At 49.3% G+C, this 22,506-nt stretch overlaps 8 protein-coding genes across 8 annotated transcripts; 3 read left to right on the forward strand and 5 right to left on the reverse strand.

Annotated features, from left to right (window-relative positions):
• Positions 1-349: 349 nt before the first annotated feature.
• On the reverse strand, positions 350-2,020 carry BKA55DRAFT_543784 (uncharacterized protein; the record flags this gene model as incomplete). Its single annotated transcript, XM_046190635.1, has 3 exons — positions 350-592; positions 663-1,821; positions 1,872-2,020. The coding sequence occupies 3 exons, from the start codon at positions 2,018-2,020 to the stop codon at positions 350-352; spliced, it is 1,551 nt and encodes a 516-aa protein (XP_046045277.1).
• A 1,260-nt stretch (positions 2,021-3,280) lies between these two features.
• BKA55DRAFT_597621 (aquaporin-like protein) lies at positions 3,281-4,379 on the forward strand (the record flags this gene model as incomplete). Its single annotated transcript, XM_046196106.1, has 3 exons — positions 3,281-3,564; positions 3,614-4,154; positions 4,209-4,379. The coding sequence occupies 3 exons, from the start codon at positions 3,281-3,283 to the stop codon at positions 4,377-4,379; spliced, it is 996 nt and encodes a 331-aa protein (XP_046045278.1).
• A 1,390-nt stretch (positions 4,380-5,769) lies between these two features.
• BKA55DRAFT_623210 (FAD dependent oxidoreductase-domain-containing protein) lies at positions 5,770-8,438 on the forward strand. Its single transcript, XM_046196796.1, has 2 exons — positions 5,770-7,412; positions 7,460-8,438. Exons 1-2 carry the CDS (start codon positions 6,176-6,178, stop codon positions 8,269-8,271), a joined length of 2,049 nt encoding a protein of 682 aa, XP_046045279.1. The 5' UTR covers positions 5,770-6,175; the 3' UTR covers positions 8,272-8,438.
• Positions 8,439-8,759: 321 nt separating this feature from the next.
• BKA55DRAFT_521110 (uncharacterized protein) lies at positions 8,760-12,054 on the reverse strand (the record flags this gene model as incomplete). Its single annotated transcript, XM_046188483.1, has 6 exons — positions 8,760-9,102; positions 9,319-9,523; positions 10,603-11,506; positions 11,563-11,636; positions 11,747-11,748; positions 11,825-12,054. Coding segments are annotated over 6 exons (1,758 nt in total), but the record flags the coding sequence as incomplete, so codon positions are not given.
• Positions 12,055-13,966: 1,912 nt separating this feature from the next.
• On the reverse strand, positions 13,967-14,814 carry BKA55DRAFT_521212 (uncharacterized protein; the record flags this gene model as incomplete). The annotated part of the gene is made up of 3 exons (XM_046188494.1): positions 13,967-14,276; positions 14,333-14,672; positions 14,736-14,814. The coding sequence occupies 3 exons, from the start codon at positions 14,812-14,814 to the stop codon at positions 13,967-13,969; spliced, it is 729 nt and encodes a 242-aa protein (XP_046045281.1).
• Positions 14,815-16,180: 1,366 nt separating this feature from the next.
• BKA55DRAFT_520876 (uncharacterized protein) lies at positions 16,181-17,665 on the forward strand (the record flags this gene model as incomplete). The annotated part of the gene is made up of 3 exons (XM_046188464.1): positions 16,181-16,637; positions 16,689-17,014; positions 17,069-17,665. 3 exons carry the CDS (start codon positions 16,181-16,183, stop codon positions 17,663-17,665), a joined length of 1,380 nt encoding a protein of 459 aa, XP_046045282.1.
• Positions 17,666-18,156: 491 nt separating this feature from the next.
• BKA55DRAFT_708309 (uncharacterized protein) lies at positions 18,157-20,038 on the reverse strand (the record flags this gene model as incomplete). The annotated part of the gene is made up of 7 exons (XM_046200733.1): positions 19,745-20,038; positions 19,528-19,694; positions 19,286-19,471; positions 18,471-19,239; positions 18,324-18,436; positions 18,287-18,291; positions 18,157-18,250 (listed from the first exon to the last, which is right to left on the reverse strand). Exons 1-7 carry the CDS (start codon positions 19,962-19,964, stop codon positions 18,157-18,159), a joined length of 1,554 nt encoding a protein of 517 aa, XP_046045283.1. The 5' UTR covers positions 19,965-20,038.
• A 207-nt stretch (positions 20,039-20,245) lies between these two features.
• Positions 20,246-22,327, reverse strand: BKA55DRAFT_521582 (uncharacterized protein; the record flags this gene model as incomplete). The annotated part of the gene is made up of 1 exon (XM_046188523.1): positions 20,246-22,327. The coding sequence occupies one exon, from the start codon at positions 22,325-22,327 to the stop codon at positions 20,246-20,248; it is 2,082 nt and encodes a 693-aa protein (XP_046045284.1).
• Between the last annotated feature and the right edge of the window lie 179 nt (positions 22,328-22,506).

A 22,506-nucleotide genomic window follows, 5' to 3' on the forward strand; every position in this document is an offset into this window, starting at 1 on the left:
CTTTAGCAAAACGAGACCAACATGCACCTCTGATGGATGTCACACCTGGAGATAGTCACAGATCCCCTCCCCCGGAAATAACAATAAAAGTGCGGAGCCGCTTATGGTACGATCATCAAGAGTCTAGTGGTTGTTCCAGAACAAGTCAAGTTCCATATTTATTTCCTCGTGGGAGTTTAGACGCTACTGTACGTCGGGCTTATTTGGTTACCTTCTTATACAGGTTGGTGTTCCATCAGGCAGCAGTATTCCGGACCATCCATGTAAAACATACTAGTACAGATCAGACCTAATCAAGCTAATGTAACTAAAAGCTAACAAACAAAAAAGCAAATCAACGCTCGGCGTTCTACTCGTTGGCCCAACCCTTGGACATCTCGACGGCTTTGGTCCAACGACTAAACCTCTTTGTCGCTTCCTCCTCGGCGATCTGCGGTTTAAAGATGGTACGACCCTGGGTATTCACCTCCTTTAATTCATCAAAGCTCTTCCAGATGCCGACGGCGAAGCCGGCCGCGATAGCTGCACCTAGTGCAGTTGTCTCACGCATGCCGGGTCTGTTGACAGGGATCCCAATAAGATCAGACTGGGTCTAAGCAAAAAGTGTTAGCATCGTCTAAGCCACTGCCACGAGATCAAGAAAAAAAAATCCTTTTACGTACCTGCATGATGAGGTCCGAGTTGCACATGCCACCGTCGACGGCCAGCTCGGTCAACGCATGTCCGCTGTCCTTCTCCATCGAGTCGAGAATGGCCTTTGTCTGAAAACACGTCGCTTCCAGCGTCGCTCTCGCAACGTGTCCGCGCTGCGTGTACGCCGTGATACCAAAGATTGTACCTCGCGCATCGTCAATCCAGTACGGCGCAAACAGGCCGCTAAAGGCCGTTACAAAGGTGCACCCACCATTATCTTCCACCGTCTCGGCGAGCGCGCTGAGCTTGGCTGACGATTCGATGAAGCCAAAGTTGTCAACGAGAAACTTGACGCTTGAGCCTGCGACGGCGATGCTGCCTTCGAGGGCATACATGGTGTTGCCTTCGCCAAAGTCAAAGGCCACCGTTGTGAGAAGTCCGTGTGTTGAAATCACGGGCTTGGAACCAACGTTGTAGAGCAGAAAGCAGCCTGTGCCATATGTGTTCTTGGCGAGACCGGGGGTGAATCCCTTCTGTCCAACAAGAGCTGCAGACTGGTCGCCCAGACATCCAGTGATCTTGACGCCCTTGAGCGAGGTCTTAGCAAGCGTACCGTACGCCTTGCTATCAGAAGACCGCACGATTCTTGGCAGCGTAATCTTCTTGTCATCGATTCTGAACCAGTCCAGAATATCCTCGTCATACTGCAAAGACTCAAGATTCATAAACATGGTTCTAGACGCATTTGACGGATCAGAAACGTAGACATCTCGGTCCGTTGCGCCGTTGAGCTTATACGTAAGCCAAGTGTCTACCGTTCCGAAAGCAAGAACACCGCGCTCATAGGCATCTTTGACTTCGGGAATGTTTTCAAGAAGCCAGAGAAGTTTGCTGACGGATGGATATGTGGAGAGAGGAATTCCGCATCGCGAAATCAACTCGCTGGCGCCAAGACGACGCTTTAGACGACGGACAAGATCTTTCGATCGTGTGTCTGTCCAAACGATGGCGTTGTACAGAGCATTGCCGGTGGTCTTGTCCCAGACAACAGTAGTCTCACGCTGGTTTGTGATGCCAACGGCCTTGATCTGTTCACGAGAGTGACCTTGACCTTCAAAGGCTTCTACAGCGCCATCAATGCACTGCTCAACAGAGCTGATGAGCTCTTCAGGATCATGCTCATGCCATCTAAACCAAACATCAACTCTCGCTCTTACAAAAGTAGTGGTTAAACTTACCCGGGATGAGGATAGTATTGCTTGAATTCAAGCTGATGAGTAGCTACAACGTCGCCACTGGTGTCAAAAATCAGAAAGCGAGAACTTGTAGTACCCTGATCAATGGCACCAATGAAGGTAGGATTCGGTTTTCCGTTGAGCATAGGCATAGTGAGAGATGGGGATGCTGTGAAATTGCGGGGAATGGTGTCAGATCCGGGGAGAGCGAATGCAACAGTGACTAAGAGGAGCAAAAGAAGCGACGACAACAACAAATTGATTGGGGACTGCAGGATCAAAAGCGTATCGGATTGGCAATTCTCTGGGGTGTTTAAGTATTCCCATCTCGGGTTCACTGATACCAACAAACACCGAGATTCAGATGTAAAGGCATCTCGGGGAAGCATTTCCCACCACCCTTGGGATATCTGCGGGGTATTGAAATCCTTCCAACATTGGCAAATTGCCTTTTTGTCTCACGCACCCTTGTAACACGCAAACCAACGTCACTTTCCTGATGTAGCTGTAAGCCTCGGCTTGGTGATACCGAAATACAGGCCCATGTCACAAGACAACCATCGGGGATCTAACACGCGAAACTCAGAACCAACACTAATAACACCTACCGATGTGCATTTGATGAAAAGAGAGGGGTACGTTATGTTACGTTTCCCCGCAGTCATGTTCCAGAAGCTCGACCGGGCGCATATCTGCGGGTCTGGTGAACACACCTTGACCATACCTTAATTCCTAGCCAAGCCAACCTCGGTCAAGCGGATGTGCAAATCCTTTTCTCTTTTCGCACGACGATCCGGGGTTTGTTGGGCTGTGGAGTAATATGCAAACACAAGTCTCGAACGTGGCCCCTCCATCCCACCCGGCCTTCGGTGTAAGCAACCTGATCAGAGCAAATACTTCGGTGATGATATCCACGTCTGAATTCCGTCTCTCTCGGTGTGTGCCGCCGAGCGGCATTTCGTTGGCACATTGCACCGCCGCCGTCCAAGCTTGAGCGCATTCGTATCGCCCGCACCATCGTTCGATTCATCGGGTGTAGTCGCTGCGTCTCCCCGTGTCCGTTCCTCTTTCCTAACGCAGTGGCGGATCGACATGCTTGTAAGCCCACTCGTTGGTGATGTCTGATAACCATGGAGTCTCGCGGGCTTCGGTATGCTTTGCATGTAAAGGGTGGTGTTTGCAAATACCGAGGCCGAGAGCAAGAAAAGGGATCCTCTCTTGGGATGAGATGAGGGGCAAAAGGCACCCAAGCTTCGTTCGTTTGCTGACCATAAATTGTAACGTGATCCCCAGAGATGCTTGATGACGCCAATCCTCTCAGTGCAACCTGTCTCTCTTGCATCCGCCAACGTTCTCCTCTTTCTGTCTCAAGATCAACTTCACAGGCTCACTCTAGGATGCCTATCCCTACCATGAACGACTCCATCTCTGAGTCTTCCGTGCACAAATCTTCTATCCCCACTAAAGTCGAGATGAGCCAGAATGAAAAGTACAGTGAGGCTCCGAGTGAGCCGCCAACTATTCCTCCCCCACCTGAGCAGTATGCCTGGAGTCGAGTGAGGGAGTACTGCCAAGATGCCTTTTCAGAATTCTTCGGTACTTTCATCCTTCTTCTCTTTGGTGATGGCGTCGTTGCTCAAGTTGTTCTCAGTCGAGGAACGAAGGGTGATTACCAGAGTATCTCGTGGGGATGGGGGTAAGTCGTTATTCCCGCGGTGAATTGAGCTCATACTGACATGAATCAGTCTCGGTGTCATGCTTGGTGTATACGTTGGCGGTAAATCAGGCGGTCACTTGAACCCAGCCGTTACTCTGGCCAACTGTATATTCAGAGGTCATCCTTGGCGCAAGTTTCCTGTGTATGCCGTCGCTCAAATCCTTGGAGCCATGACCGCTGCAGCCGTCGTGTACGGTAACTACAAGTCTGCCTTCGATGCTTATGAAGGCGGCCCAGGAATTCGGACCGTCATTGGCGAGAATGCTACCGCTGGTGTCTTTTGCACGTATCCTGCCGAATTCATGACACGCACTGGCATGTTCTTCTCTGAATTCATTGCCAGCACGATTTTGCAGTTTGTCATCTTTGCTATGGCTGATAGCGCTAATATCGGTGCTGGTCCTTTGATGCCGCTTGGCTTGTTCTTCCTGATCTTTGGAATTGGTGCTTGCTTTGGTTGGGAGACTGGCTATGCGATCAACCTAGCTCGTGATTTTGGACCTCGTTTGGTTTCGTACATGATCGGATATGGAAGTGAGGTTTGGTCTGCAGGTGGTTACTACTTCTGGGTGAGTTCAACGCCAATATCTCGACAGTGAATATCAACTGATAGCGAAAACCAGATCCCCATGGTAGCTCCCTTCATGGGATGTGCTTTCGGTGGCCTTCTGTACGATGTCTTCATCTACACAGGGCCTAGTCCGATCAACACGCCAGGCATGGGTCTCCCACGCCTCTTGAGCCCTCGTCGCTCAACGTGGTCCAACACGTACAGCGCCTCCTCACCAGTATAGATGCGCTCATTTTTCTGGAGTTCGGAGTGCTTTCGTGGTGAGGACGAGGTATTCGAGACGGTCGGTGGAGTTTGAAATCCGCGCTGGGAAGATGCGTAGAGACATGGCCTAAACAGTGGCGCTAAAACGGCAGATTCTTCGTTTGAGGAGCGACGAGACTAGCATACGAGAATGGCGTTCGTGTTCATCTTTTTTTGTTGTTGCTTGTTTGCGGCGGTGTTGTTGAGTGACTCGTACTCGTTGATAGCGTAGATAAGAAGCTCATGCTATTACCAAATGTTCTCAAATGACCGTGATCAGTGAACAAAAATGCCAGTAAGGCAAATTTGTTTGTCTACACTTGTAGCAGCCGCCAGTGACTCGTGATATCAAAGGTAATTCTCTTTGTTGAAGAGAGGTGTTTGCGACGGAGTGGTATCGGGTCTTTTGTGTTGTCCAAGGTTTGGGTCAGGTACCTTGGGGAGAGGGTGCCAGAAACGTAAGACCTTTATCTAAGGTGGTAGAAATCCTGGATCAATTTCATGGAGACGTAGTGTAGTGAAATCTGACCTTTCACTGGACTTTTCGTATCCTGATTAGAGCTCAAATCTCTGTGCAACCCGGGGGCATCGTACTGGTTGTGTCGTTGGTGGTTTGTTTGAATGAGGTACTCACCAGTGGTTGTTGCCGCTGACGGTCAGCCACCAACCCTAGACTACCAACACTCTGAACTTGTCGATTCCATTTGTGTCGGCACAGCCGCATTGTGAACCTTATCTTGAACGCAAAAATGCATCGTCAATTTCTAGCACTCAAACAGGTACAGAGATTGTATAAACGTATGTTCGCAATAGTGTTCGAGCTGGACATGTTGTCAGTTGTATGTCTTTCAGCCCTCAAGCCATCACGACACAACATCCACCAGTCAAATCACAATATGACTGTGGTTCGCCTTCTGATTAGTGGAACAATTTCTCAGTCACGCCGCGCAAAGAACAACACATACAGACAGACATGGAATTCAAGCAAACAGCATAGTAATTCCCCCATCGTTTAACAGAAAACTCATGACCTCTTGAACCTTTTGACTCTTACCCCAAAGTCTAGAACCTCGGGTTTCCCCTCCCCGACAGTGGGGGCAGCACATGGAACTCTCCGCACACCGGCACGGACCATTGTTAATCCAGGTCTCGGCTAACCCATTCTCGGTCACGTTCGGGCTTTAGCTTCGGGCTTTTCACACCGAACTGCATAAGACCAGGGGTAAAATCTCGATGTCGACGTCAGCACTTCGGTCTTCTCGCCCCGACGTGCATTAATGGCCTCGAGGCTCAGGACCTCCCGGAATTCCTCTTTGAGCCATATGACCCAGCTCGCAACGTTTATTGCACCGTTTTGCATCTCGCTTGCGGGTCATATGCTTTGAGTAATTCGGGCATTCTTGGAATCAACAGAGACAGATGATGCATACATAGCCTAATTCTGGGTCTGAACCCCCAAACTTTTGCTTCTCATGTGCCCCAGCACCCTCATAAAAACATGTTAAAACCTAAGCATCCATGATATCAGACTCTCTTTCACAGACCCATTTCCAACTCCGCTAATTTATGGAAACTCTCTCTCATTCTCCACGATCGTCGCGCTTCGATTTACTTCTTATAAACCCCAAAACCTAACTCTCTTTCTTTATTCTGTCTGATCTTTAATCCCCAGACCCAAAACTCCAGACTCTCCATCTTTTCTCCAATCTACCTCCCCCAAGCTTTTACACCCGAAAAAGCTCCCAGCGCAAAAACACCCCCAAACACCACACCAAAATGCAACAAAGATTACGGTCGCTCAAGCGCCCTCTGCTCCTCGCAGCAGCAGCCACAACAACAGTCACCCTCGGAGGAGCATACTACGCCTCCCGCAACAAGACACACGTCGTCGACAAGCCCCTCGTTCCTCTCAAGCGCGATGAGAAGAACCGCATCGTGCCTCCTACATTCAGCGCCACAAAGACCCGCACAGAACAACTCGCTGAGCTTCGTCGCAGCGGCGAAGACACAGAATACGATCTTCTCATCATTGGAGGCGGTGCAACAGGAACTGGTATCGCTGTTGACGCCATCACCCGCGGCCTCAAAGTCGCTCTTGTAGAGCGTGATGACTTCTCCTCTGGCACAAGCTCAAAGAGCACAAAGCTTGTTCACGGTGGTGTGCGATATCTAGAAAAGGCTGTTTGGAACCTTGACTATGGTCAATTGCAGCTTGTCATGGAAGCTCTCCGTGAGCGCAAGACATTTTTGAACATTGCGCCTCACTTGTCCAGCTCATTGCCAATTCTACTACCCCTCCAAAAATGGTGGGAGGCGCCCTACTTCTGGGCCGGTACCAAAGCCTACGATCTCCTCGCTGGATCGCAAGGTCTTGAGAGCTCATACTACATGAGCAAGAACAAAGCCCTCGAGGCATTCCCTCTTTTGCGACGAGAAAACATGGTCGGTGCGCTGGTCTACTACGATGGTCAGCACAATGACTCCCGAATGAACGTCGCTCTCGCTCTTACAGCCTCTCACTACGGCGCTACTGTTCTCAACCACGTTGAAGTAACTGGTCTTGAGAAGGATGCCAATGGCAAGATCATGGGCGCTCAAGTCCGCGATGTTCTCGCCTCCAAGGACGGTGATGCTGCTGGTGCTCAGCCCTTCAAGGTCCGCGCCAAGGGTGTCGTCAACGCAACCGGTCCCTTCACCGATGCCATTCACCAAATGGACGATCCCTCACGCAAGCCCATTGTCGCTCCCGCTTCAGGTGTGCACATCATGCTTCCTAAGGAGATCTGCCCCAACGGTCTTGGTCTTCTCGACGCTGCTACCTCAGACGGTCGCGTCATCTTCGTTCTTCCCTGGCAGGGCTACACTCTCGCTGGTACCACTGACAATCCGTGCGAAGTTGAGGCCGCGCCTGTTGCTCAACAGCAGGATGTTGACTTTATCCTCAAGGAAGTCAGCAAGCTTCTAACACCCGAGTCTGTTCTTTCGCGCAAGCATGTCCTCGCTGCTTGGTCTGGTAAGTCATGTCATATCAATTGATCTAAACATTTCTAACAATTACAGGCATCCGACCTCTCGTCAAGAACCCCAACGCCAAGAACACCGAGTCCCTCGTCCGAAGCCATCTCATCACCACCTCTCCCTCCGGACTCCTCACCTGCGCCGGCGGCAAGTGGACCACCTACCGTGAAATGGCCGAGGACACCGTCAACGAGGCCATCAAGCTCTTCGACCTCAAGCCCCAAGCCGTGGCTCTTCCCGACATCAGCGGCGCCGGCGCTACCGGTTTCACCACCCGCGGCGTTTGCTGCACGCGCAACGTTCCTCTCATCGGCGCCCACGGATACTCCACATCTCTCGCCTCTCAATTGATGGAGGTCTACAACATTGACGCTGACATCGCTGATCATCTCGCTCACAACTACGGTGATCGCGCCTGGACTCTTCTCTCCATCTCTCCCTCCCTCAACACTCGTCTCGTTTCATCTCTTCCCTTCATCGAGGCGGAGGTCTCTCACGGCATTCGCTCCGAAGCCGCCTGCACCGTCCCCGACATCATCGCCCGCCGCACTCGTCTCTCATTCCTCGACTCCCATAAGACTCTTGAGGCCCTCCCCCGCGTTCTCGACATTGCCTCCACAGAACTCCAATGGAGCGCTGCCCGCAAGGAGCAGGAGAAGGCTGATGCCATCAAGTTCCTCGCCTCCATGGGTCTTGAGCAGCAGACCGATGCGCCCGTACAGGCCTCCCAAGAGGAGAAGATGCCCGTGCGCAGCATTGAGCACTCATCTCGACCTACCCGCGTCGGCGGTCTTGATGTCGACCTGAATGGCCTTGGTGGTACTGGTTCTTACAGCAAGTCGCGCGACGACTAGATGAGCATTTCAATTTTTTAGAGATAACATGTAGCATATAGAAGATTCCCGGCATTGGTTGTGTGTGTTATACTAAAAGCATGGCGCATAGATGCAGGATTGGGCTGGGACTGGACAAGGCGTCACGGATTTTCCTTGATAACTATATATTTTAATGAACTTTTATGATCATCCTCATCTCCAAATCTTATCTCCATGGTATTGTAGTCCTTTCATTCACCTGCCAACCTCGTCTAATTCCTCTATACCCGCTGATCAATTGGAGATTATCCCCGCAATTAAATCCTGTTTAGAAAATCCCCATCTGATTGTCGATGATTTCCTGCATCTCCATAAAACGAGGCTCCATTACATCAGGACCCAGATGGAGCCCCAGATTAAACATGCATCATGGCCTGGAGGTAAATGACGTAGCAGTTCCGTAACTATGGGTCTTGTACGTTACGTCCACGATTCTACGAGTGACTCCGATATCGCGCTCGTCTTTCTCATGCCGCTTCAACTGGCAGAGGGGGTACTCTGATTTGGAAAGTCCTCACCACCTGAAGTGGCAGTCTGCCCCCGAGATCAAGGAACTGGTCCGGCATTGCCCATACGATGAGTTCAAAGCTGAGCTCGCGAGCATCTGTGACATTCGCATTGTTACTGCGCTGCCCTTGCTGGTCGTCGTCGGTCTGCAATAGGCCGGTGATATATGGCTGAAACGTGTCTGAAGCCTCACCGTCGTCATTGATCAAGAACTGCACGTCTAGTGCCTGGTCGTTGCTTCGGTTGTCGATTTGGACGGGGATGACATTCACCGTTTTACTGTCAGACAGTGTGTAGGTGGCACTCAACCCTTTCACACACACGTTAGTCTACTTTGAACATTACATCCTGAGGAAATACCAACCTCCAGTAGGACCTTCTCCGCTGAAGCCGACATTAGCACCTAGAGACAGCTCACTTGAGGTTGTGTAAGAGGTTGTATTGCCAACTGAGGCAGGCTGCGTCTGTGACCATGAAGCGTTTGGCAAAGTGACATTTTCCGAGACCATCGATGGGGACAGAGTCCAAAATATCGTGGATGGTGATCTATAATCGAGGGTTCGAAAGGTATTAGAAATGAAGCTTTCGCCTTCAGTAGCTCCACTGGCAATGGTAGATACAGCTGAAGTATCGGGTCCTTGGCTGGGAAATGTTCCCTGAAGCGCTCGCAAGGTCACACGATAGAGTTTAATGGATAGGCTTGGGTTAAGTGAAAGGTTTACGCCTGGGCGGAATCAGTGTAAGTCTTGATCCTTGCATATTGTCGAGCACTTTACCTATCAGGTATGCATCGTGAAGGGTTGGGCTGCCCTGGTTGATCACGAAGGATGCGGAAGACACTGTAACAGTACAAGATACGTCAAGCGTACCTTGGGCATAAGACACCTGGGACGAATCCTTGAGACTAATGGCGACAGTCTGATCCCAGTAGTCAACCTCCTGGGCAGTTATTGTGTGAACGTTGAGTGACATGATGAAGAAGAGTTGAATGACAGAATAAATGGAAGAACGAACTGTGAATTGGTCATGGTCTTATATAGTTGGTGAAAGACATCAACCAATGCGTTGTAAGACTGCGACAACCTACTCATTGATGTTCACTCACCACCGCCAGTGGATGTCTTCCAACAGGAATGGTCAAATGTCGGTGCGCTGCAGAAAACGCAATAGTTTGGAGACAAAAGGCCTTCGATTCAGGCCTGGGCTTTTAGTTATATCCAATAGTTGCCGACGAAGTGAGTTCAGCTGATACTGTGGCTGGCTGGGTGCGGTCTGGACCAGGGCAACTTGCCCAGATATAATATTGATTGGTTGCATCAGGTATGGCTTTGCAAGTTTGCAGAAGTTGACTCAAGGGTAAGAGTGATTTTATTAGTCAGTCCAAGACTGTCTTACTCCAAGTCGAACGAACAGCCTGCATGATGGGTAAGACATCGGGGAGTTTGGCTGTGAGAGACTATGTATAGGTAGCCACCACCGCTTCCATCATGGACGAATCAACATCAATATCGCCGTATAGGTTTTCGGAAGAGACTCGAAAGAACAAGTCGGCTGAAATACTAGTCCATAGTAGGAATCGTATCAGCTAGACCTCTCTCGATCAACTCGATGCCACAAGGGAATCCTTCAAGATGGTCTCAAGCTAACCTGTCACATAGGTTCTTGGCGCCTGGGCTCAATCCCCTGACAATCGCGTCGTAATATCCAGCAGTACAGCCTCTTTTATCTTGGCAACAGACTCATCGCTAACTTGTCCCTCTTGAATAAAACAAAGTTGATGATCTAATTGACTTATATCCTCACGCAACTCTGCCAGTTCATTGCCAACGCTCTCCTCCAAGTCTTGTGTATTCTTCTCAACCGTTGTCTCAAGGGCTCCAAAGCTATGGTGTATGTCTTGTTGCGACTTGTTGAAGGCTTTGTATTGTTCTTGGAGCTCGGCTATGGCTGCTCGCAGTTCCTGGTTCTCCTTCTCTAAGAATGCAATGCGCTTTCCGTCTGCAGCTTTTGCTTGATTGAGCATTTGCAGCTCAGCCCAAATCAGGGCGATATCGTCAGCGCATTCGGTCGCAGTATCTTGTCGCGGGCGCTTTCTGTCAGGCTTGTGGTCAATCGGGGGCGGCGGCGGTGGGGGTTCGGTTTCTTCGTAAGATGGCGGCGCAAGCGTGTCATCTGCACCAAGTTGGACAATCTTTGCGCCCAGGCCGGCATACATGCTAGCCAGCTGAAAGCGGCTGCTGCAAGAAGTCTTGAAGAGACCCCGGCTGACTGCATCGCTGATTGACTGGAGCTTCGGAGATGCATTGCGCGCCTCGATGTAGATGGTGAAGGCAGTTGCTCGAGAAAATTCGCGAATGGCATCGAGCACAGCACCTGACCGTGCTCGACCTGCTGGACATATTGGCTCGAGAGCAGGAGTAGGGACAAGGATGTCAAGATGACGGTTCAGTTGGAAACGGAGGCCAAGAGCTGCCGACTTGAACTCTTGCTCCACCTCGCTATGTACGATCGGATTTTTAACGAGGTCAAGAGAGATAATGGAGGAAGCGCATGCTCGAAGTGTAATATCAGACGTGCTGTCAAGGCCTTTGAGCTTGAGGGGGATGTGTATATCAAAAAGAGCACTTTTCGAATCGAAGCGAGCCGTCAACGTAATAGAGCTGACTTTGGGATCGGGCTTGGCCAGAATACGTGTCGTGCGATCTGACTGCGAGATGTGTTATTGGGAATTGAATCAGGCTGAGAGCTGACGGCGTGCCTTACCTCGTTATCAGACTGCCACTCGATGACAGCGCGGGTAGTAAAATGGACGTCAAGGCATGGTAAAGTCGACATTCCTGCAACCAGTCAGTCTCACAACGTGATGGAACTTGCCTGCTTAGCTCCGCACCGCGCCGTGCCAACACGCGCGCGACCAAGAGAGGGTGAGCTTCGCTGCACAGGCAACCTCTGAATCTCCAGCGCGCTGCGAGACCAAAGATCCCTTCCACAGACCCCGGTTGTTCCAGCAAAGGAGGCGCGAAACGCTCTCGTTTGAAGGGTGCAAGTCGGAATTTTATGACGGTCTGTAGTGCGATTTACCGCCTCTTCTTGGACGCGGCAAGTGGACAGGGCGTAGGTGGAGAGAGTTGAATGATGGAGGAAGAAAACATTGCGACGCTGCTGGGTTGAACATGCGTGCGTTAGGGAGCGAGCGTGAATGAACAACTGATTGTGGATGCTGTCGGTGAATGGAAATGAAGTGGAGTTGCTTGCTGGGGAGAAATGGTTTGTCCGCTGGGCCGATGAATCTTGGTGGGGTCGGGCTCTAGGGTTGATTGGCTGTTGATCAATATACCACTGGCACCAGCTGAAGCGGAACAGTAAGCTGCATTATCAGAGGTACTTATTTATAACAAACCTGATTATTCTGCAGGAAGATGTATCTTTGATACTATAGATATCCTTGGTTTAGCCTGGCGTAAACAGGCATTTAATGATTTTTCAGCACGGAAGAGATTTATTTGGTAAATAGATTAAGGTCAGAGAAACAGTTCTATTGAGATGCGTCAAGCATGAGGTGGGCGACATTGAACTGTTTGTTTTGGTGGAAATGCTTAGTCAAGTGAATCCTTTAAGGTCAGCGTACACAACCATGAACACTGGGTCTATTTTTGGGGTAAGTTGAACTACTTTGGAATAGAATTGCTTGCAGGGAGCAAGTGTTCTAAAGCCAGCTCCGGGATGCACTGTGTCAACCAACTTCAGCGAACGGGTGACTACCCGAATTTCAGTCAAATCAGAGAGTATTGGTATCTCTTTTATATTAATGAAAGGGTTCTCACTCCAGTTCGCAATTCAACAAGTTAATAGCCCAAAATGAGTATGCGTCTGACAGCCGCATGTGATGTCTGCTTGGGTTTCGCTCGACAATCTCGGGGGCCTCCCAGTCAGCCGTGACCAATGGAAGCTCCAGTGGGGAGTCCTCACCAAAGATAGAAAATTCGAAGCCCGAAAGCTTCGGAATGAAGCTTTTTGAATCGCCAGCGCTGAACATCAATACATTTCCAGGCTTGATACCTCTGTGGATAACTCCATTTTCGTGGAGATGAGTTAGAGCAGCTCTGATGCTTAAGCAGAGCCTCTTCTCGTCTTGAATGGGTACGTCCAGCAAGGCCGGTTTTGGAAACCCCTTTTCCTATAAGGGATGCAATATCGGCATGTGGATGTGAATATGTTTCTTGCAGCGTATGGCAAGGGACATGTTCTCGTCGAATGGCGAACATTGAACCAGCAAGGGGATGGGTATCTAATGGTCGAATGAGGCAAACCGCAGCTAGTGAAACTATTTCTGGAATTAAGATGCCAATCAACAGCTTATCCAATTTTGGAATATATTGGCGTCGTCGATAAAAGACACCATGGGTCTCCTCGCCTGGAGATAGCATTTCGTTTGCTGCAGTTGCCGGGTAATGTCTCAGGACACCCACATTCGCTACACGAATATCTTGACTTTCAGACCTTTCTCCTTTCTTTGGGTCTAAGATTTGAGCTGGATCGGGAGGTGGCCGATGCGTTTCATCAATTCTATCAGCTCCAGACACCTTTGGAAGATGTGAAGGGAATTAAGAACCCTTGGAAGTGACCCGATATTGTTAACATGGCCAATAATAACCAAGGTACTGATAGTTTGAAGCCCGCAGTTCCAAAGGGAGAGAATAGTGAGCCGATGGGTTAAGGGAGTCAAGGCCTCGATAGCGATACTATCAAGTAAATTCCTGGCAAGTTCGGTGATGGTGGTGGTCTTGAGGGCAATGCCACTGGAGACGGGGGCAGGTAGTGCGCATATCAGGTATTCTTGAGATCTAAGAACGGAGATTGAAGTTAAAGTGTACAAGAGAGTCGATGATGTGACCAGTGAGGAGTAAAGAATGACAAAGAGATGGTTCCCATTGGCAATGAACGACGACGGGCGTCCACGTGAGATCCATTTGTCAGAGGAGTGTACAAGAACTGTGAGGTCTCCCCATGATAACCTAGCCTCGGGTTATGATCCTGGAACAGCCCAAACATAAAAAAGACCTTCTGGCTGAAGTCTTCGTGACGTCCTCAATCCTTCGGCTTAGCTCCGACATCGCGCATCGTGTTGTGGCAGTTCCCATGATGGAGAACCGGCTTGAGGATGACGTTAGACTTTGAACGTTCTTATTATCTTCACGGGCTCGGTGCCGCCTAGTGAGATGAAGCTTTCTGGCATTGCCCATATGACTAGTTCGAAGCTGAGTTGACAGGCGGCTGTCGGGTCGACGCTACGCAGTCTTTCTCGATCGTTGCCAACCTGTAGTACGGCCGTGATGCGTGGCTCAAAAGCCAAAATTGCATCCTTGGTATCTTCGATCTCAAAGAAAATATCGAAGACTTCGCTGTTACTTCGGTTTTCGATCTTGATAGGCGGCATATTGAGGGCTTGGCTATGAGGGAGTTTGTAGCTATCACCGCTACCTATCGCTAGTGCGTCAACATTAAGATGACTTCACATGTTTTCTTGTAGAACTTACCCTTGAAATCACTGGAACCAGAGACCTTGACATCAGCGCCCAACGTCATTGAGGTTGCACTGTCGAGAATTGTCGCCTGCGTCTGTGACCAGGAACTGTTCGATTGAGTTGTCCAGGCGGAGGCATCTGAAACCGACGCAGACCATATCGTAGAAGACGGCGTATCGTTGCCAATTAGCTCTTCGACCTCGCTTATCGGACTGGAACCTCTGTCGCTTCCTCTATCGATGATCGCGTCAGCCCAAGGATCTGGACCCTCAGTTTGTACTTCTTCCTGTAGAGCGCGAAGGGTTACACGATAGAGCTTGATCGGCGCGCTCGGTGCCAATAACAGTCCTAGATCTGAGAAAATTCAATCTTAGTATCACCGTTGACAGATAATTGGACTGCATTGCTCACCTATCTTGTATGTATCATGAATTGGAGTTACATCGTCGTCCACTGAGGTTGCGCAAGACACTTTGACCGCGCAAGACATGTCGAGCTCCATATCATCGTAAGTGACCTGCGATGTAGATATAAGCGTCAGGGTTATCATTTGATTCCAGTCGTCAACGGTATCAGAGTTTGTCGCCATGACATGGTGGATAAAACGGTTGAGGACATTGGCTCCTCTAGCCGTAAAGGCCAGGGACTTGATTCACCGCTAAACCCTCCAATAAAAGCTCCTGAAAGACAGTTAGCGCTGTGTGTCAGACTGGAAAACAAGTATTTATGTCTGGTCTAAAGTGTGGCATCCTAAGCTAAGTAATGAGAATGTTTTGGCAAACTTGGGATAGTTTTAGGCTGAGCTTAGGTGACTCGTGAACTGAATGACTATCATTATTCATGTTTCGCGTCGTGATTGGAGATTTCAAATGGCATTGAGGCTGGCTGGCCGAACCCCACTACAAACGACATCAGTGACCAGACGCAAGGAATAATGTTTGTCGAGAGGGTGAGATTCTTCTGTATCTGTTTGTAATACCTGCTTCCCACAAGACTAGCACATTACTGTTGATCGGAAACGCTGGGCAAGGTTACAAAGGACAAACAACAGTCCTGTTGCCAACGCCTTTGCTTCAAGAACAACAAATGGGTCACTGGATCAACATCTCATTGGATCGGAATTTTGTTTTGCCCAGGCTCCCATGGGAGAGCTGTAATTAGTGTTTCATATTGAGGCGGTTGATGGGCCTAAGACGGGTATCAGGATAATGTGAGATGAGTGAGTATCAATGAAACCTAATATACGGGAGCACCTGCAAATTACGGGATAACACGTTTGCGGCCGAGAAAATAAGAGGGACCAGGACGATAACCGCGTATGAAATGATGTAGCACACTTGGGTAGGAGCAAATTGTCCGTGGGGTCATGAATCTGCATCTGCACGTTTGTTTGTCAATTCATAGCCCTACCCCCTAACAGCAAACAAGCTCCCGTCATCCTCAAAATCTAATTTCCTATTATTTGCTATTTACTATAATATATATAGATAGTGATAAGTTTTCTTAATTTAAGATTAAAATAAATTTCTTAAAGGTCTTTAAGTAAATTTATATAAATTTATATAAGAATCTTATGAATTAGATCCTAAGTTTATATAAGTTTTTCCTGAAATCATCTATCACACGCCAAGGCTGCCTGACGAGTTACCAGGGTCTTTAGCCACCGTCCTGCACCTCTAACCTGCTTGCATCTGCACTTCCTAAAGTACAGCCTCGCGACCTAGACGCGTCTTGCAACCCACGTTTTTTTCTCGTTTTCCTTCCCTTTATAAAATTCCGCCAACTATCAAAGACTCTCTTTCTTCCCCTTCGTGTCACAACCCACAACCCTCTGCATCTCTTGGCCTGTCAGCACTATGTGTTATGAAGCGCCACCTGTGCCGGCGCCGTATAATCAGCACGCCAAACGCACGAATGAGCTATTCACCGTCTTTTACGAAGAAATCGGAAAATGGCCCTGGGAGGTCATTTCGTTCGGGCCAAGAACATGGGGTCAGAATTTAGTCCAGGATTTCATGAGGCTTCTGAGCGTCGACCTTCCTAACACCGAAGGTGTGAGACTCGAGGAACTCATCGACTGGTTGCACGACAACTCTGCGGAACATCCGATGCCGCGATATAAATATCAGCTGAGCAAGATGCTCCTTGCGAAAGCAACCAAGTGGCTGGCTGATAAGCGTGAGCTGTCTGGCGCTCAACAACATGACTCCGATTCCGGATCCGACTCTGACGAGTCTATCCCCAATGAACCTCAAAATGTAACCCGAAACAAAGCTCGAGCTCAAGCCCTTCGTACCGGCGCTAGAACTGCGCGTAAGTGTATTCTTTCCATCAGGCTACTATCTATGATACTAACGACTCTAGCGACCCGAACTGCACGCAAGCGACCAATCGATTACAATGAACGTCGCTACTTCACCAAACTTCATAATCTCGACGATCCGGAAGATGATGCTGCAGATGAGGGGGGAGACCAGCAGGCCGAAGAAGAGTCACAGGAAGAGGTTGAACTTGAGCCAGCCGACCCTCCAGCCAAGCGAAGACTTATGGTCTTTTTCAACTTCTCGCCCGAGCACACCCAGGAGCTGTCCAAACTCATGGGAGACCGCATCACGGTAGCGTCCCGACACTCGATTCCACAGCGAAATGTCCCTGGAAGCGCAGGGGAAGCACACCTTCTCGATACACCTGTGAGTCCATATTCAATTATAATCACATTAATTGACCAATCATTATAGATCCAGTCACTGAATGAACTGAATGAGGTTCAACGGGCCTATGCCGACCACTTGAAGCGCGAAATCGCCAAAATCGAGGAGGACGTCAACCGGACCGAAGCAAACATCAGTAACTCAACCCGACGCCACCTAGGTTATCAAGAGATCGTGCGGTTCAGCGCCGAAGCTCTCGAAGAAGCGACCAAAGAAGCCACCGAGGCTTCCCAAGCGGTACGGATAGCTAGAGCGCGCTGCGCAGCGGATGTCCAAGCCGTGGAAGAATTACGACGTATTAGCAGCGACAACCCTAGTATCCTCGCGCCTGAGATGCTTCAGAACATCGAGGAAAATACCGTCGCCCAGAAACAGAAGAGAGAGACCGAGCTCACCCTGCGAAAGAAGGAGAAACGTCTGAATGACCTCAAGAACAAGATCGAAATGGCAAAAGTCAACGCGGATCCACTCCAGAGCAAGATCAACGAGCTGTCTGACGTCCGCCGTGCAAAGGAAAATTCCCGACGAAGTCTCGTTATTTTGCATCGTCTTGTTGCCATGGGAGAAAAGGAAATGGAGGAGGTTTTGGGGGAGAAGGGTATTGAGGAATGGATGAAGGAGCAAGTTTAAGAGGAGCAAATTTGAGAGGAGCATGTTTAAGAGAAGCGATAGGTAATGTGAGGAATTTGGCGTTGGGTTAGAATTGTATGAGTTTTTGAGAGCTTGCGGCCTGGGAGCATACTTCGTTCAGCCCTGACAATGGAATTGCACTATTTCGGAGGTCTTTATTGATGAAACTAAACAAGTCTCGAGGTCCAAAGTCCACCAGTGAGTACAGACTGTTGTACCTGCCTTTATAGAGGGTGACTGCAGTGCAATAGGTCGCTAGACCGCACAGGTTAGGCTGCTGTTAGTAAGAAAGAGAGTAGTTAACTATAGGATTTTTAAAATACTTCAGTTATATAAGTTTATAAAATTTATATAAAATTATATATATTTATTAATAATTAAATTAAGTAATAAATTTCTATATAATAAATTTCAAAATTAAATAATTTCTTATATATTTATATAATTCTTTTAAACCTTTATTTAGGACTAGCTACTACCTTCATACTCTCTTAAAATGCGCCATCGCCCTCACTCCAGCTCCTCTTCTCAACTTCAAGCTCCTTTACATAACCTCCAAACGGGCGAAACACATCAGCTAAAACCCTAGTCCAGCGTTAATCCCACCTGAATCCCTCAAACTGAGCCTTTGTACAGTCCCAGTACTTTGGGTAAAAACCACGTTTTCCCAATCGACGATCCCCAAGATTGCCCAACCCCTTTTTCCATCCAGTCTTGTGACTTTATCCACGAGAGTATTCCGCAGATTCAAGTCCGCATGAGTAAATACGACTTGGTGACTTACGGGCTGGATCATCGGGATGACGAAGATATTGACTGAAAGAAGCTTCATCTTCAAAGGGGCCAATCGGATTGCCATCGCGAATTCTTGGGTCGCTACGTGCTTTGCCCAAAGTATTACATATGTAATTTTTGGGACCGACTGAGGTGATTGCCCGGAGTTGAGTCACGAAGCCTTGCATTTGGTGGACGAACTCGCGGCAATCTCTATCAGAGAGCATATCCATTGCTCTAGCGAGGGGTTCACCACGGAGGGATTTCGTCAAGAGATACGTGTTTCGTGAGTCTGCTACCAGATCTAGCACATGAGGGGCTGGCACAGAGGTGTACTTGTGAACAAGAGTGAGCGCATTGGATTCATTGAATGCCCTTTCGTCGGTGGACTTCAGGTACAGACCGACAGGCAGACGGCTGACCGCCAAAGAACTGGTTCGTCCGAAAAGATGGTGTCCGACTTTACTCAATAGTTTGTACATTGATAGCCGAACGAATTGGGGGGTCACAAGCCATGCTCGCCAGAAGATTGTGCGGAACGTTTGAAATACACCTGATGTCAAACTTGGCCTGGATGTTGAAGGGCGTATCCCCGCTTGAGCTATCACTGTTTCATTGTCCGTAATTTGCTTCTTGACTTCGAGCCATCGGATGCTCGTGGCCAAGCGGGCATGGGTCCCGATGAATCGTGCGTCTACCTTGCGTATTGCCAAGCGCGAATGGTCTCCGAGAAGGGGATATTGGCCATCAACATCAATCATTGGTTCTACGGTCCCAATCAAACACCAACCAATTCTGTACTAAGATGAATTAGTACGAGAGAGCTAGACGGATGATATAACTTACTTCAATCTTTGAGGGATGTAGCCGATGCAGCTTGACCAGCCCATTCCTGTAGGCCTCGGCGGCCGACCTGCGAACAAGCCAATGGCCGTCGATGGGATCCACCCGCTGTAATCGTTCTGTATAAGCTAACCACCAATCGAGGTAAGGGGGACTGAAGAAGGTGCGAAGCATATCATGGACTCTCGGCTAGTCAACCTGTCAGCCATGGCAGAGCTCAGAGAGGGGGAGACAATCTCGTATACCTCGGTTTCAAGCCAGCGGGATGGCGCGAGAATAACAGGCATCACTACCAGGGGGTCCTTTAAACTCGCTGGCTTCCCCATGATGCAACATCGGTTTCCAATCCTTTTGACAATTTGTGTTTGGGTCCTGCTGTCGGGGGCTGGTGGTGCTGTTCCGTATTTGGTGACTAAAAATAGTAAGAGTGAGAGTGTTTTATTGATGGCCAGACAAACTCACTAGACTCTATGATAAATGTCCAATCTGAAACAAGGGCATAAAGATCAGCCTTGCCGTGTTGGCTCGGATGAAAGGAATTGAGGGCATAGGCGGCGGCGAGGGCAGGATAAAGTGCTTCTGGGGCGAAAGACTTGAATAATTTACCCAGAGGATGTGGCAAGTTTTCGTTTTCAATGATAGAGATAGCCTCATGGCATTTTGGATCGGTGGTGGAATTCATGACAAATTGGGGGCATGTAGAGAGGAGACCGTTTACTGAAAGAGAGAAGACCAAGCTTAGGGAAAGCAGTCACAGGCTGAGAAGAGTAATTTCCCAAGATTGTGCCATAATACCAAGTATCCACGGACACAACTATGAGCCGGGATGGAGGTTTACTGTTGGTTTGTCTCGACATGAAAGATGGACTGATGCTTAACGGGATCACGTGCAACTTCGTGATTGTCTTCAACCAACAAACAATTCGACAACAGCCTAAACATCTCTAACATATTGAAATATCTCTATTCAACCTGTTTCCACATCCTCTCCAGAACACCAACCCTCGCCACAGCCGCCGGACCGGTCGCAGCAGCCCCAACCTGCTGCATCGAATGATCTGCCATCGCCGCCTGTAACAATTGCTCATTCTGATATCCATGCCCAACCGTCGAGTTTCCCACCGTATAATCATAGTGAAAGTTCGTTGCGTTCAAATTCCCAGCTGCGCTGAACGTTACGGCTGCGAGGCCGAGTGTTTCAGCCTGGCTGAGAGCATGTTTGGCTGCTGCTAGCATCCTGTTCATTTCGGGGACTGTCCGGAGATAGACCTCGCGGCGTTGACGGGCGAAAGATAGGAAGGATACCAGGTCTTGAGTTCTACAGGCTTCTTTGTAGAGTTTACGCATGCGAGGGGAGTAGAGATCACAGAGTCGGGACTCAGCGATCTGACCTCCCTTCATGTTGAAGTGTTTCTCCAGCTTCGTGTCTTTTGCTACGATGACATAGCATTCCTGACAGATATGGACATTGTCCCATCCCCACCATCGACGGTTCTTCGCCAATTCGAGATCAATCTTGGGACATGATGGTGCGGTACTGAGATTCACTGCCAATTCGCTGAGTGGTCGCCAGTCGTTGATGTAAGCTGCCTCCGCAAACTTCTGCAAAAAGAGAACCCCACGCGACCATCCAGGCAAGTTGAATGAACAGAGACGAGGCTCAGATGGCCCAACAGACTGTTTGACTTTGAAGAAGTGAGTCATGTCCATGGCAGTTACAGTGCCCGCCATACACGTTGCGCAAATCTCAAATTCCGGAGGATCACTTGGAAGCGTATACCAGCGAATGTCCTTTGCACCCTGAGGACCACAAGGGGGGTGTTGTGAAAGGTTTTGAAGAATGTTCCAGAACTTGGAGTAGTTGCCCTTATCAACCGCCCGGACCATTGGGATGAGCATGTTGGCCTGCCCCATGTCACACGATGCTTCCCGTGCAGGCCCAAGACGAGCTGAACGGAAGGATTGACTTTCGGGAGACTCGTGGAAGTAATCCCAATAACACGCCTCGCAGACCGCGAAGCCTGAAGGACCTTGAGAGGACGTAAACCAAGTCCTCTCCGGACCTGCGATCGGTTGTGCTTTGGGACATGGTGGGAGCTGTAGCCTCTTGTAGAACCCCGTAGTAAAAGCCGTCCAGTTGTTATTTGGTGCATGGAGCTTTAGCATGCGGCGTATGTACCAGAGGTTATGATCACAGCTTGCAGCGCCCTGAGGTGTGTGCGTACTGAACCTGTTGCCGAATGAGGTATGCTTGAAATGATCCTCATAGCAAGGCTTGCAAATTGCCATCTCTGGTCGATCGGGCGGATAGTACCACTCTTGCCCCTCGACTGACTTATCTTCTGAACAATGAACTAGTGCAGGCCGCATGGCCATGAAGCTCATCATATGGTCAAGACTCATCGATGACAGAGAAGCTGGCCAAAGATTGTCTTTGACGCGAGGCGTTCCGAACAGACATTGTCGTTCAACTCTGTCATCGTGCCATACTGGTGTAAAAGTGTCTCGGAAAGGTGACTTGAGAATATGATCTGCGTAGCAGCGACTGCAGATGAAAAAGTCTGGAAAGGAACTGTGGATGAACCAGTAGACCGGTAGTGAGAATGGCATGTCGATACATTCTGTTATCGGCTGAATTCCCAATGGCATCGCGGTGTTGGGACCTCTGCTGGAGACGGCCGGATTAGGAGACATTTCAGCACGTTGAGGTACTGGAGCACTTCCTTCCGCTGGGAGCTCTTGACGGGCCTGTTGAGTTTGATAAGGGTATTGTTGTTGCTGGTGATACTGCACCTGCTGCGGAGGTGAGACTACAGGTGAACCCTGGAATTCCGCTTGAGTTTGCACTGGCGGAGGAGAGTAGTTCTGATAGTACTGCTGCTGTTGATGTTGCACTAGATATCCGGGGGAATTGCGATACTGTTGGGCCTGTTGTCCTTGCTGCGACTGAGGGTACCCAGCAGCTTGTTGCTGCTGCTGCAAGTCCCTCCCAGCTTGCCTCACTGCTTTCTCCGCGTCGGACAGAAACCTACTCAGTCGACCCATTCGTGCACAAAGTACCCAGCAATATTAGATGTCGGTATGAGAGTAAATAGTACAGTGAGTCAAATATCTCAGCTGAACACTTATACTTGGACGACGCTGCCCCACTGATGCCGTTCCGTGCCGACATTGCCGGCCAGTATGCCTCGTTTTCCCAGTTTGGACGGACTAACTCAATTGGA

This window comes from Fusarium redolens, assembly GCF_020744475.1.
Source record: "Fusarium redolens strain MPI-CAGE-AT-0023 chromosome Unknown BKA55scaffold_16, whole genome shotgun sequence".
Classification (NCBI taxonomy): Eukaryota; Fungi; Ascomycota; class Sordariomycetes; order Hypocreales; family Nectriaceae; genus Fusarium; species Fusarium redolens.